General features: G+C 48.0%; 1 protein-coding gene across 4 annotated transcripts in view; it reads right to left on the reverse strand.

Moving 5' to 3' along the window:
- Positions 1-13,840, reverse strand: part of KANSL3 (KAT8 regulatory NSL complex subunit 3) — a 62,528-nt gene that overhangs the window by 34,588 nt on the left and 14,100 nt on the right. For all 4 annotated transcript variants that reach the window (XM_045003830.1, XM_045003831.1, XM_045003832.1 and 1 more), the window contains exons 6-13: positions 10,403-10,534; positions 9,384-9,500; positions 8,681-8,782; positions 8,492-8,563; positions 7,181-7,255; positions 6,101-6,258; positions 4,150-4,213; positions 2,963-3,163 (exon numbers count right to left, since the gene is read on the reverse strand). In XM_045003830.1, the coding sequence (XP_044859765.1) occupies positions 2,963-3,163; positions 4,150-4,213; positions 6,101-6,258; positions 7,181-7,255; positions 8,492-8,563; positions 8,681-8,782; positions 9,384-9,500; positions 10,403-10,534 (921 nt within the window). The remainder of the gene's footprint in view (positions 1-2,962; positions 3,164-4,149; positions 4,214-6,100; positions 6,259-7,180; positions 7,256-8,491; positions 8,564-8,680; positions 8,783-9,383; positions 9,501-10,402; positions 10,535-13,840) is intronic.

Genomic DNA, 13,840 nt, shown 5'->3' on the forward strand with positions numbered 1-13,840 from the left:
AAGGCATAGAATCAAATGAAGTAAAAATCTTAAATGAACTAAACTGTACCATAGAATCTCTATGGATAGTAATTCCATGCTTGAATAAGAATATAGCAGGAGGGATATATTACCGACCACCTGACCAGGATGGTGATAGTAACTGTGAAATGCTCAGGGACATTAGAGAGGCTATAAAAACAAAAACTCAATAATAATGGGGGATTTCAACTATCCCCGTATTGGCTGGGTATGTCACCTCAGAACAGGATGCACAGATGAAGTTTCTAGACACCATAAATGACCATTTCTTGGAACAGCTAGTGCTGGAATGCACAAGGGGAGAGGCAATTCTTGATTTAGTCCTAAGTGGAGCACAGGATCTGGTCCAAGAGGTAATCTACCTGAACTGCTTAGTAATAGTGACCATAACAATAAAATTTAACATCCCTGTTGAGGGGTAGGAGGAGAACCCACCACAGCAGCCCACCACGGATAGCATTTAATTTCAGAAAAGGGAACTATACTAAAACGAGGAAGTTAGTTAAACAGAAATTAAAAGGTACAGTGCAAAAAGTGAAATCTCTGCAAGCTGCATGGAAACTTTTTAAAGACACCGTAATAGAGGCTCAACTTAAATGTATGCCCCAAATTAAAAAACATAGTAAAAGAACCAAAAAAGTGCCACCATGGCTAAACAACAAAGTAAAAGAAGCAGTGAGAGGCAAAAGGCATCCTTTAAAAGTGGAAGTTAAATCCTAGTGAGGAAAATAGAAAGGAGCATAAACTCTGGCAAGTGAAGTGTAAAAGAAATATAATTAGGAAGGCCAAAACGGAATTTGAAGAACAGCTAGCCAAAGACTTAAAAAGTAACAGAAAAAAATGTCTTAAGTACATCAGAAGCAGGAAGCCTGCTAAACAACCAGTGGGGCCACTGGACGATCGAGATGCTAAGGGATCACTCAAGGACGATAAGGCCATTGCAGAAAAACTAAATGAATTCTTTGCATCAGTCTTCACACCTGAGGATGTGAGGGAGATTCCCAAACCTGAGCCATTCCTTTCAGGTGACAAATCTGAGTAACTGTCCCTGATTGAGGTGTCATTAGAGGTGGTTTTGGAACAAATTAATAAATTAAATAGTAATAAGTCACCAGGCCCAGATGGTATGCACCCAAGAGTTCTGAAGGAACTCAAATGGGAAATTGCAGAACTACTAACTGTGGTATGTAGCCTATCATTTAAATCAGCTTCTGTACTAAATGACTGGAGGATAGCTAATGTAACACCAATTTTTTTAAAAGGCTCCAGAGACGATCCCAGCAATTATAGGTTGGTAAGCCTGACTTCAGTATTAGGCAACTTGGTTGAAACTATAGTAAAGAAAAGAATTATCAGACACGTAGACAAACACGATTTATGGTTTTTGTAAAGGGAAATCATGCCTCACCAATCGACTAGAATTCTTTGAGGGAATCAACAAGTATGTGGACAAGGGGGATCCAGTGGATATAGTGTACTTAGATGTTCAGAAAGCCTTTGACAAGGTCCCTCACCAAAGGCTCTTATGCAAAGTAAGCTGTAATGGGATAAGAGGCAAGGTCCTCTCATGGATTGGTAACTGGTTAAAAGATAGGAAACAAAGGGTAGAAATAAATGGTTGGTTTTCAGAATGGAGAGAGGTAAATAGTGGTGTCTCCCAGGGGTCTGAATTGGGACCAGTCCTATTCAACATACTCATAAATGATCTGGAATAAGGGGTAAACAGTGAGGCGGCAAAATTTGCAGATGATACAAAACTACTCAAGACAGTTAAATCCCAGGCAGACTGCAAAGAGCTACAAAAGAATCTCTCAAAACTGGGTGACTGGGCAAAAAAATGGCAGATGAAATTCAATGTTGATAAATGCAAAGTAATGCACATTGGAAAACAAATCCAATCATACATATAAAATGACGGGGTCTAAATTAGCTGTTACCACTCAAGAAAGAGATCTTGGGAGTCATCGTGGGTAGCTCTCTGAAAACATCCAGTTGATGTGCAGCGGCAGTCAAAAAAGCAAACAGAATGTTGGGAATCATTAAGAAAGGGATAGATAAGCAGAAAATATCATACTGCCTTTATATAAATGCATGGTATGCCCACATCTTGAATACTGCATGCAGATGTGGTCACCCCATTTCAAAAAAAGATATACTGGAATTGGAAAAGGTAAAGAAAAGAGAAACAAAAATGATTAGGGGTATGGAACGGCTTCCGTAGGAGGAGAGATTAAAAAGACTGGGATTTTTCAGCTTGGAAAAAAAGACGACTAATGCGGGATATGATAGAGGTCCATAAAATCATGACTGGTGTGGAGAAAGTAAATAAGGAAGTGTTGTTTACTCCTTATAACACAAGAACTCAGGGTCACCAAATGAAATTAATAGGCAGCAGGTTTAAAACACAGAAAAGGAAGTATTTCTTCACACAACCCACAGTCAACCTGTATACTCCTTGACACAGAATACTGTGAAGGCCAAGACTATAATAGGGTTAAAAAAGGATCTGGATAAGCTCATGGATAATAGGCCCAGCAATGGCTATTAGCCAGGATGGTCAGGAATGGTGTCCCTAGCCTCTGTTTGTTAGAAGCTGGGAATGGGCAACAGAGGATGGATGGATCACTGTTCATTCCCTCTGGGGCACCGGGCATTGGCCACTGTCAGAAGACAGGATACTGGGCTAGATGGACCTTTGATCTGACCCACTATGGCTGTTCTTATGTTCTTAAGCCTTGCAGGAAACCTTAAAATGCAACTCATCTATTTTGGAAAAGCCATTTGTGTGAGCAGCTGACACCTCCATAAGCACCCCTCTCTCCCCGCACACTGACAGCTCTGTGCTCTCACAGCCTGGCTCATTAGTGCTAAAACAGCCCACAAAACTGTCATTCAAACACAGGCCTTCCCCAGCTCCACATCTCAGAGGGCCAGTCCCTACCTCTGAGCCAGAAGGCGAGGCCGGCACCTTGGCTGCTGGGGAGGTGGGACTGCTGGTTCTTTCTGGCAAGTCGAACGACAGGTCCCTCCTGGTCAAGTCACGTGGTTTCTTCTTTTTCTCGGCATCAAGGTCCCTGGGGTCAGAGCCTGAATGGTTGTCCGCGCGGGTGAGGACTCCGGTCAGGAAGTCAGCTATTTCATCCTACACAGGGGTCAGACGTCTCTTAACAACTAGCCTCCACAGTTTGCCTAGAAGCAGCTTCCAGTTACTGCCCTGCTAGGATGCAGGGAATTTAGCTTAATGATCTAAAAAAATAAATACTAAGATTCCAGAAACAGAGAGAACAGCCAGGGCTTTGCTGGATTCTACTCCACTCAGACCTTCCCAGCTACACTGCTCAAGACAAGAAGAATTTAGCTATTTTTAATGTTACTAGGTATTGTGTTAAAGCTTAATCTCGGTGGCTCTCTGGGAACAGGAGGGAAGTATGCTGCTCTCCGTACAACAAAAGGAAGAACCACAAACACCTGCTTCCCCAGGCCAGTCAAATGTATCAGGACATCTGGAAAAATACATCTCCTCTATGGTCCATAACCTAGGAACAGCCACCCCAGCAGACAGGGCCTCTTGAAAACTGCTGCTGGGAGATTGGTGCGCGTAGTACCATCAGCAAAGACACTAAAGCAACATCAAAGCCATCTGGGTCACAAGTGAAATGAATGTGGACGTCATGAACTAGTTCTAGAGGTTTCCATCCTCCCCCACAAGCATAAGGCCAGTCCATGCTTCAGCAGGGTGTTGTGTTTCAGAGACGCCCATGACTGGAAAAGCCAGTGTGCTGCACGCCTCAGAACTAGGCACTGATGGGACAGATAGTCTAGCACCAGAGGCTGGGCTTGTGCTAAACTGCCACCGCTAGAAGCTGGAACCTGTGACGTGGGACACACATGAACCAAAAGAGAACAATGCAGGACTATGCCCTGATAGCAGCATCCAAAGGGTTAACATGTCAGGACTACTGATTTCACCTCGAGGGCACTTGACAGCTATGCTGTCAACGATTTCACTTGCCCACCCACCCCTGCCCAGGCAATCTAGGCAGCAGCACTGGAGCTTGTGCTCATGGAGACGACTGGGCAGTTATGCTATGGAGGGAAACTGCTCCGAAAGATCTCTCTGCTCGTTACCTGGATGCATCTGTCCACCATGCTCTGCGTCAGGCCTTCCGCCTTCTTTTTGGCTTTGCTTATCCTATTTAAAAAGGTGGGCGAGTCAATAGATGTGCGTTCTTCCCTGCTTTCCCTTGCCCCCACCGCGCCATGGACAACATTCTTAGCTTGAAAGCTGATAATCAAATGAGGGTTTGCTGCGCTACTGAGATTCCACCAATAGGAAGTAGGGGCTAATTAGCTCAAATTGGGCTTAACTCAAGGGCTCCATCTGCTGGACACAATGTGCCGAGTAGAGCTGGGTGACATTCAGATGACAGTGACTAGAAAAGGAGTGAGACTATCACCTGGTGGTAAGGGCAGACACCTGGGAGGTGTGAGACTCAAGTTCACATCCCTGCTCCAATGACTATTTATTTATTTATTTATAACAAGTGGAACAGCTTCAACAGGAGAGACTGAGAAACACCAGCCTATCCAGTAGCCCAGGGCTAAGGCACTCGTCTGCAATGTGGGAGACCCAAGTTCAACCCCCTTCTCCCCATGGGGCAGAAGGGGGAATTGAACCTGGACACTCACCCCAGAGAACCGTAACCCCTGGGTTCAAGGTTATAAGGGCTCAGCTGCCCGTCCTCCTTGGCTTTTATCAAAATGCCTGAAATCAAAAAAGTTGGATTGAACCAAAACACGTCGCTTTGACACGAACGTTTTTCAACTTTTTGAGTCAATGAAAATGTCCAAACAAAAAACTGGTTCTGCTTCCACCTGAGCTGAATTTTTTTTTTCCAATGTTCTGGATTTGCCAGTAAAGCAAGAACTCCATTGTTCACCCAGCTCTAATGCTGAGCACCTGGCGCTCCCATTGGCTGCAACAGGAAGTGGCCTGGCAGCTCTGAAACTCAGGCTCACAGCTTCCTCAGAAGGGCTACATGCGCCTTCTCCCTTCGAGCTTCATTTTCAACGCTGCAACTCGCTCATTTTGCATTTCACGCCCCTCCCCAGTTTTCTGATCATTCCTATTATCGGCTCCTAGTTACACATAACAACTGTCATGACAGTGCCTGCATAATTTGGCCGCCAGGCCTGATTCTCCTCCCACATTCATTTTACAGCAGTACAGCTCCATTGATATCGATGGGGTTACTCAAGATTTACACCAGTGTGATTGGAGCAGGTGGCCTATGGCTTCCTGCCAGTCCCACAGCACTCTTTCTCCCGCTGACCACCTCCCAAAGGAGTGCCCTTTAGGGACACTGCAAACAGCCAAAATCCACCTCCAAGAGCAGAGCCGAGAATGATTTGGAAAAGGAAAGTCTACAGAATTCAGGTTCTCTGGCCTTTCGCAAAGGGGATATTTGCTTCACCCAGGACTTTCAACATGTCAGCGGACAGGAATGCTGTAAATCGGCTGCAGTCCGTCACCCCACACGCACCCATCAGCTCCACGTGACGAATGCTCATGCTAGTGAAAGGCAAAGCCTGTCAGCCCTGGAGAACTGGGTTTGCCATTTGCCCATGGAACAGAGCCTGGATGGCAGGAACAGCACAAGCTTCCCGCACACACTGCCCTGCCTGCTGGCCTCCACCTTGATCTGGAAAAGCACGACTTATAGCTACAAAGAGGACAGTACATTCGCTATGGCCCACTCAAGCTCTGACTACCACAAGGTCACCAAAGTGTGCCAACTGTGAAGTGGACATGTGACCACAAGGAGCTGGACCATGTCTTACCAACTCATTCCACACAGCTGTTTTGATGGCAGTAAGTTTCTCCTCTCAACCTGGGCCTAATTTAACTTGACTACTCAGGAATAAAAGGCTCTTTATCCTGTCAGCCATCCAGTCCCCATCTAATTTCAGAATGAAATCCTAGAATCCTCTTGCATGGCCAATGGGCCCAACCAGACATTGCTCAATGCTTCTGGAAGATGGCATCCCAACAGCATGGGACTATTTCACAAAGCCATACCTCAGATTGTCATCAGCTCCTCCCACCACCACCAGACTGTTATCAGCTCGGATTTTCTCTCGGAAATCTTCCATAGCTTCAGTGTTGCACTGCAAAGAATTCTGACCAACCACAAAGAGAACTGGGGTCTTCATGTCCAGCAGGGGGTCATCCACATCCTGCAGGAGCATGGGACAACGAGACATTTTAAAACTGAAGGACAGAGGAGCCATTAGGCAATGGAATATGAAGGCCTGGGACCTGAAGACCTTTATGGGGCAAGTAAATACATTTATACTAGAGGCACTGAGCCAGAAACTCAGATGGTCTAAATCGGTGTAGTTCCGCTGACTTACACCAGCTGAGACTGCCCCCCTATCAAGACAGCCACTCTCGCTGCATTTTCCCCCGTCACTGCTGTAGCTACCCAAATGCAATGCTAGATCGACTAACATGCAATAGTAAGTTGCAGGCCTGTACTACCATGCAGTTTCAGGACTCTCCAGATTACACGCCAAAGGGGATTTTCCCAGTGGGAAAATGTGGCCCCGAACAAGGCTTTGGTACAGAATTGTCCCCTGTATAGAACTCCCTGCCTTCTACACTTCAATACAGTACCTGGGCCTACTCTTCTCACACAGCCCCCAAAGCTAGTCGCCAGAGTGGCACCAGGGTCCCAAGGTCACTCCTGAATCAGTCTCAGACAGGCCACCAGATATGTCTGCCTAAGTCATTCTTGTTGCTGGGTGCAAAACAAGGTGAGATCAGCAGCTGTTTCTGGAGTGGGGCCTAGGAGAGGCGCGAGAGGTGTGTTACAGGCACACACCCCACGGCCGTCACACCAAGGAGGGAGCCAAACCCTGGAGCTCTTTCCCTCCCAGACTGCCCCACCGTGATTCACTGCCCAGAGCCCGGATTGTTGGCTCTCCATCACCCCAAACACTAGATGGGCTCAGACACACTTGAAAATACTTGCAGGTGAAGAACCAAACTTCAGACCCTTGCTCTTCTGGCTGGACTTTAAAGCAAGTTCACAGGTCCAGTGGCCTGGTTACCTAACCAATCCCATCTTCTGAACTCTGACCCCTGCTTTGGGCTTACCCCTCTGGGCCCATCCACTGTGAGCAGAGGGAATCCAAGGCACACAACTGCGGTGACGTACTCCATTACTGAGACCTAGAGAGACCAGCAAGACAGTATCATTACCCAGAGCCCTCCCAGAACAATCCAGCTCAGCGTCAACATAGTTAGCAGAGCCCTCGCTGCTGGGCTCCCATCATGGCACACCCCTGGCTTTGACAATACCTCTTTCTAGCAAAGATCTCAATCTCCTCATTTGCCTCTGCCCAAAAAGATGGAGGCTGCAACACAGGACCTCAGGATGGGAGGGAAAGGAGAGAAGCCCTTTCAGGGTTGGGCTAAGATGCCTCTAAGCTGCGTGGCCCTCTAAGCTGCCTATTAAGCCCCGCACAAGAGCTCAGGGCTACGGTGAGGAGAGATGCCTCTCCCCCAGCACAGAGCTGCCGCAGCCGGGGAAGAGGCGCCCCTCCTCGCCGGCCCCAGCACGGACCTGCCCCAGACTTGCCACGGCCAGGGGAGAGATGCCCCTCCCTTGGCCCAGCCGAGGCCAAATGAGATCCGTGGTTGACCGGTCAGTTCATAACTCTGAGACTCTACTGTACTTTACCTCACCCCCTTCTTGGTATTCTAGTGCTAATGCGGAGATTGCAAGAGGAAGGGAAAGGACAGTTATTCTTCTCCCTTGCCTGTGCTCCCGGAATACAGAACCTCCCTTGAAGACACCAAACCTGATTCCCAGAGCTCACTTTTGCCCAGATGTAAGTGCAAACTGAACTCCAAGGGGCGGTACAAGAGGCCAGAATCAGGCCGTCTGGTTCACTGAGTGCTTCATGTTCTAGAATAGAAGTGGGTCCTCTAACTCCAATACCCTGCCAGAGTGACAGATCTGGAACAGTCCCATATACTCACTGGGCTGCAATCATGTATCAAACCCCTACGCTGGCATCTCCAATTACACTCTTACCCATCGCCCTGGTTTGCCTTATCCAGTTCCCCACCGGCCACATCCATCCCAACTGCCACTAATCAACTTAACTTGCTCATCACCACTTGAACATTCAGTAACATGGAGGGGGGAGACAGGTGATGGGCCACACAAGTGGCTCTGGTCTGGTAATACAAGAGCCAGGGAATATCAGGGTTCCTCGCTGTTTTATAAGTAGCTTGGATACACCTTACGGCTGCTCTGTTCAGTTACCACCCGTGCCCAATCCAGCATGGGGCCAAGTGCCAGGAGGGCGCGTGGGAATCAGAGCCAATCCAGGTGACTTTTATTCAAGAGGTACAGTGTAAAATGGCCTCTGATAGGATGCAAGACAAGAAGTTACTTACATGACAGGCCACCAAGGCTCCTGTGTTCCACCCAATCAGGATGATCGGCTTGTGGGTGAAATGGTTGTGAATCTGGCCGAGAAAGAAGAGGGAGTGAGAGGAAAGGCAGCAGGACAGTGCAAGCACAGTGAAGGTCATGGGTGTTAGTGGCATACGGTGCAGGCCCACCTAAGCTGCCCACGCACTTACCTCCAGCACTTTGCCTCTGACTGCACCAATCATGTGTTCAAGACACTGCAACACTCCCACCCCACTACCATTATTCAGCAGGTGGGTGGCAACAGGGATCACCTGGAACACAAGCCGCAAAGAGAGCACCGTATAAATCGTAGCAGTTCCACTGTGGAGCAGCATGTCCTGATAGCCATTCACAGGGATGCACCCACTGGGGTGAACACACAGAGTCAGGACTCAGGGGTTTACTGTCATCCCTCTACCAACGCACCCCACCTGCTACTGGCTTTCCTCCTATAGTGCTGATGTAGTCAATGCACAAGGACGGCTTGGAGCAGCACTTCTCCCAGGCAGAAGACAGGCTACCAGACACCAAATAACCCCTTTCCCCTGACCTGTTTATACTGGAGAATCCCAGCCACATGCTCTTCAATCCACTCAACTGGGTAATCCCTGAAGCAGAATCATGTGCTAGAACAGTAGGTCTCCTGCTATGGCCCATGGCAGCAGAGGTAAGGAGAGCCCCTCCTGGAAGACCAAGCATGCAGGTCTGAGGGGAGCAGCTCCATGGGAGGACCTCCCTGCTGAAGTGATCAGCATAATGAAGCTGTTGGGCTGTTTAACAGGAGTTGCAGGATCACACTGCCCCTAAATGCCCCGAAAGAGCTGCTAGTATGAACGACAGCCCCTCCCTTCAAAAACATGCCGAGTTACAAACCTTTCCCAGGCAGGAGAGCTGCGACTGCCAGAACCGGTGCCGGCGAGAGGTGGGGAACATAGAACTGGAGGGTCCGGAAGATGCAATCAGGATGAGAGGGGAACCAGGCAACTTGCTCTACAAAATTCACCGCAATAGAAAGATAAGGCAAGCAGCTTCCTTTCCCTGAGACCTGCCTGCTCCCCAGCACCCTTGACAGGCCCAGGCATGATCCCCAGGATAAGCCTGCGACGCATACCAGTCAACACACATCCAACCAATCCTCCCCCCGGCTGCTCTGAGCAAAGGACTCGGACATCTTCAACAGCACAGGATACACAGAGGAGTTTGTCAGGCTGAGCTACTGAAAAGCTATGTGCAAGTTAAGACTGCAGATCATTTGAACCAGAGCTGCTACAAAGCCCAAACATGCACTCGGGCACCCTCTGCCACAGGTGCGAGAACATGGCATGGCCCAAAGTACTTAAGAGCACCAGTGATGCTCTCGGCACAATCCTTGCTAACAATCAAACACAGCTACGGATGATTGACAAAGGACAAGCCCAGCCCAGACCTCCTAGAACAGGAGCTAAATAGCATCCCCAGGGAACAGACTGAAGGGAAAACCAGAGACCCTGCCTTGCTCATCCTGTGAGCTGGGAGCAGGTGTCACTGGAAGAGGCCTCCTTGGGATACTAGGACGGTACTGCATCCCAACACAATATTCTCATCCATTGAGTCCGACACAGTTACACAACACACACACGGCACGGAATGACAGTATCAGACTAGGAAGGCTGCAGAGAGAGAAAAGGCAGCATGGATTCCTGGAAAGACTGGGTCTGAAGGAGAAGAGGGCACTTTGAAGACAGGAGGTACTGGGGGTAGAGACACCATGACAGAGATCATGATGCCGAGCGTACAAGAGAGACCTGCACGGAGAAGCAGAGAGAGAGGACTGGGGACAGCGAACAGATTCGGGCACCAACCAGACACTGAGCTGAGCCCCTCCCTCCTTGCAAGCCCAGGGATGTACTCACAGGTTTATTATGGGACAAGACACCCACAGCTGGGTCCCATGGTCTCTTCAGGAGGAGGGAGAGAGCCTCAGCCCCTGCCGCCCCTGTCTTTGTGGTGGACGAGAGCAGCATCCTGTCAATCAGGGTGGGGATCTGAAACCAAAGGCCAGATGGTGGCTGAAGAAACGTATTAACCACACACCTAATATCCTATGGGATCTTCCTTCAGAACTGATTTCAGTGGGCACTTCAATGTGTATACCAGAGCATGGGAAATTCAGTTAGCTTCTCCCCAGCAACGGGAGAACGCACACCTGGCACTCCCCTCCCACACCCCTATGGGGTACGAGTCAAGGGGCTAGTACTTGGGTTTTGCACTGCTCTGGAGGAGACCCAGAGCAGCACAGCTGGTGCACAGGCCACAGCTCAGGAGGAGCTGTTGTCAGACACAGGTCCAGCCAAGTTGCCCTTTGGGGAATACTTGCTCGCAGAGCATGACTGATGGACTACAGAGTTTGCATTTTCGCACATCGAGGAACTTGCTGACTCAGGGCACTGGAATTTAGTTGGAGAAAACGAGACCTTTAGAGCACTGACATGGACCAGTAAATGTTCCTTTCTCAGGGCACTAGGTAAGGACAACACCTCAGTGAACAGGTGCCACCAGCAATTCCAATACCTTTTCTTAGCAGAGACTCGTTTCTCAGATACTGCATGAGCACCAAGAAGTGTCAACCCCCCAGAAGGGAGAGTCTGTATTTGATATATCTGCACGCTCTTGTCTCGATGTGCAACCTTCACCTCCAAACAGCTCCACTGGCTCTCCTTCATTGCAAGATCCAGCTAAATAAATGACCTCTTTGTTGTTAAAACCCTGCATGCACTTCTCCAGCCTCCTGACCAGACTTTGGCCGATTTCTTCCATCTCTGCTTCCTCCACTTAACTACCACTGAGCTCTCCTTTAATCCCTTCACACCAGCGCATCACTGCTGACACGAAAGCCTTCTCCTTTGCACCTCCTGCCATCCGGTGGAATAGTCTCCTTCTACTTCACTGACTCTCCATTTTAGCAACTGCTGTCAATTAATCACAGTTACCCCAAGCGATTAACGCAAAACCAATTAACTAGCTTAAAAAATTCATCATCATTAATCACAGTTTTATTCGCACTTAACACTAATAGAATACCAATGGAAATGTATTATAAATATTTTGGATGTTTTTCTATATTTTCAAATATATTGATTTCAATTACAACACAGAATGCAAAGTGCTCACTTTATATTATGTTTGATTAAAAATATTTGCACTGTAAGAACGATAAGAGAAATAGTCGTTTTTGGTTCACCTCATACAAGTACTGTAGCGCAAGCTCTAGCGTTCAACTTGCACATGTAGAATTTTTTTTTTTTTACATCGCTGCACTCAAAAACAAAACAATGTAAAACTTTAGAGCCTACAAGTCCACTCAGTCCTACTTCTTGTTCAGCCAAATGCTCAGACAAACAAGTGTGTTTACATTTACGGGAGATAATGCTGCCCGCTTCTTAGTTACATCACCTGAAGGTGAGAACAGGCGTTCGTATGGCACTGCCATAGCTGGGGTTGCAAGGTACTGACGTGCCAGATATGCTACGCCCAGGGTTCTCAAACTTCATTGCACCACAACCCCCTTCTGACAACAAAAATTACTACATGACTCCGGGAGGGGGGGGACTGAAACCTGAGCCCGCCCGAGCCCCATTGCCCCAGGCTGGGGGCCAAAGCCTGAGTGCAGGGGGGCCAAAGCCAAAGGGCTTCAGCCCTGGCAGGGGGCCTGTAACCTGAACCTTTGGGCTTCAGCCCTAGGCCCCAGTAAATCTAAGCCAGCCCTGGCGACCCCATTAAAACGAGGTCATGACTCACTTTGGGGTCCCGACCCAGTTTGAGAACCGCAGTACTAAGCATTTCTATGCCCTTCATGCTTTGACTTGTACATCGCACTCTCTTTTATCTGTTTCACGGTGCAAATATTTCTAATAAAAAATAACAATTACGGCTGTCAATCAATCACAGTTAACGCATACGATTAACTCAAAACAAATTAACGCTTTTTTTTTTTAAATGAATGTTAACCACACACCAGGGCCATCCTTAGGGGGGCGCCGCTGCGTGCCTCCAGGGCAGGGGTGCCGCCCTGCTTCATTGCTGCTCCCACCTCCATGGAGTCCCTGGCCAAGCTGCTCCGGACCGGGAGCCTGCCTCCTGTGTGCTGCACAAAGCAGGGGCGGGGGAGGCAGCAGAGGAGCTGATGTCTGGGTGTCCCCGTCCATCCCCCCCCCCATGTGCCCAGTCCCTGCTGAGCTGGGGTCGGGGAACAGGGGGATCTTGTCTGCTGCTCCCGGGTCAGCAGAGAGTGCTGGAGACAGCAGCTGCTGCTGGCTGAAAAAGCGTTCAGGCTCCTGAGCGCTCTGCTTAAAGAGACAGTGTTCCACACACACACACACACACACACCTCCCCCAACACCAAAAATATTTAAATAAATGATATTCTATTATTGCTTAACAATGCGATTAAACTGGCGATTCATCACAACTGTGTTTTTAAATCATTTGATGGCTCTAATCTTAGCTGATCGCTCTGCTGTAAATGTCTTTCTCAAATCTGATCGTTCCTCTGCACCTCTAACATTTATTGCATTTAGCCATTTGGGGAGTTCGTTTGTATGACGGATGCTATGCAAAAGTACAGCTGTAGTGTACCGATTCACCCTGGCTTCGTGGGATGGGAACATTGTACTGAAAGTGCTCATCCAAACAAATAAAATACACAATTCTACTTACATTGAGAGAAAAAGATCAATTAACGAAGTTTGGTCTAGACTATTTTAACAATAAACAACATTCCTGTAGTACCTTTCCTAAGAGTCTTCTCTGTTGTCCGAGAACATTTAACTGGCATGTGCCTCTTGCATACAAACCATAAAACAGGGTACTGAATACTACTACTACTAACACAATTACCCCTACCTAGCTCTGATTTCACAATTTTCAAGCCATAGATATCAAGCACTTCCCAAACTAGCTCAGTATCATTACTCCCATTTTATCTATGGGGAAATTGAGGCACAGAGGTGTGAGGTGACTTGCCCAGGGATACCCAGCAGACCAGTGGCAGAGCAAGGAAAACAGCCCAGGTCTCCTGAGTCCTAGCACAGCACCTCCAAAGTCCCCTGTATTTCTCTGAATCACTTCAATAAAAGTTTAGAAACTAATATGTTGCCTGTCTACAATAACTCTCATCCCAGGAGCTCCATGGGCTTTACAAACTTAATTGTTTGTCAACTGTTTACAACCTCCCTGTAAAGTATTAGCCCTCTTTTACAAATCTATCCATCTAAGATAACTGGGTGCCCCTCATGCTATGCTGTATTTATTCTCCCAACCCCTCTTGTGGCAGGGCAGAGCCATTATCCCCA

This window comes from Mauremys mutica, chromosome 2, assembly GCF_020497125.1.
Source record: "Mauremys mutica isolate MM-2020 ecotype Southern chromosome 2, ASM2049712v1, whole genome shotgun sequence".
NCBI lineage: Eukaryota > Metazoa > Chordata > Testudines > Geoemydidae > Mauremys > Mauremys mutica.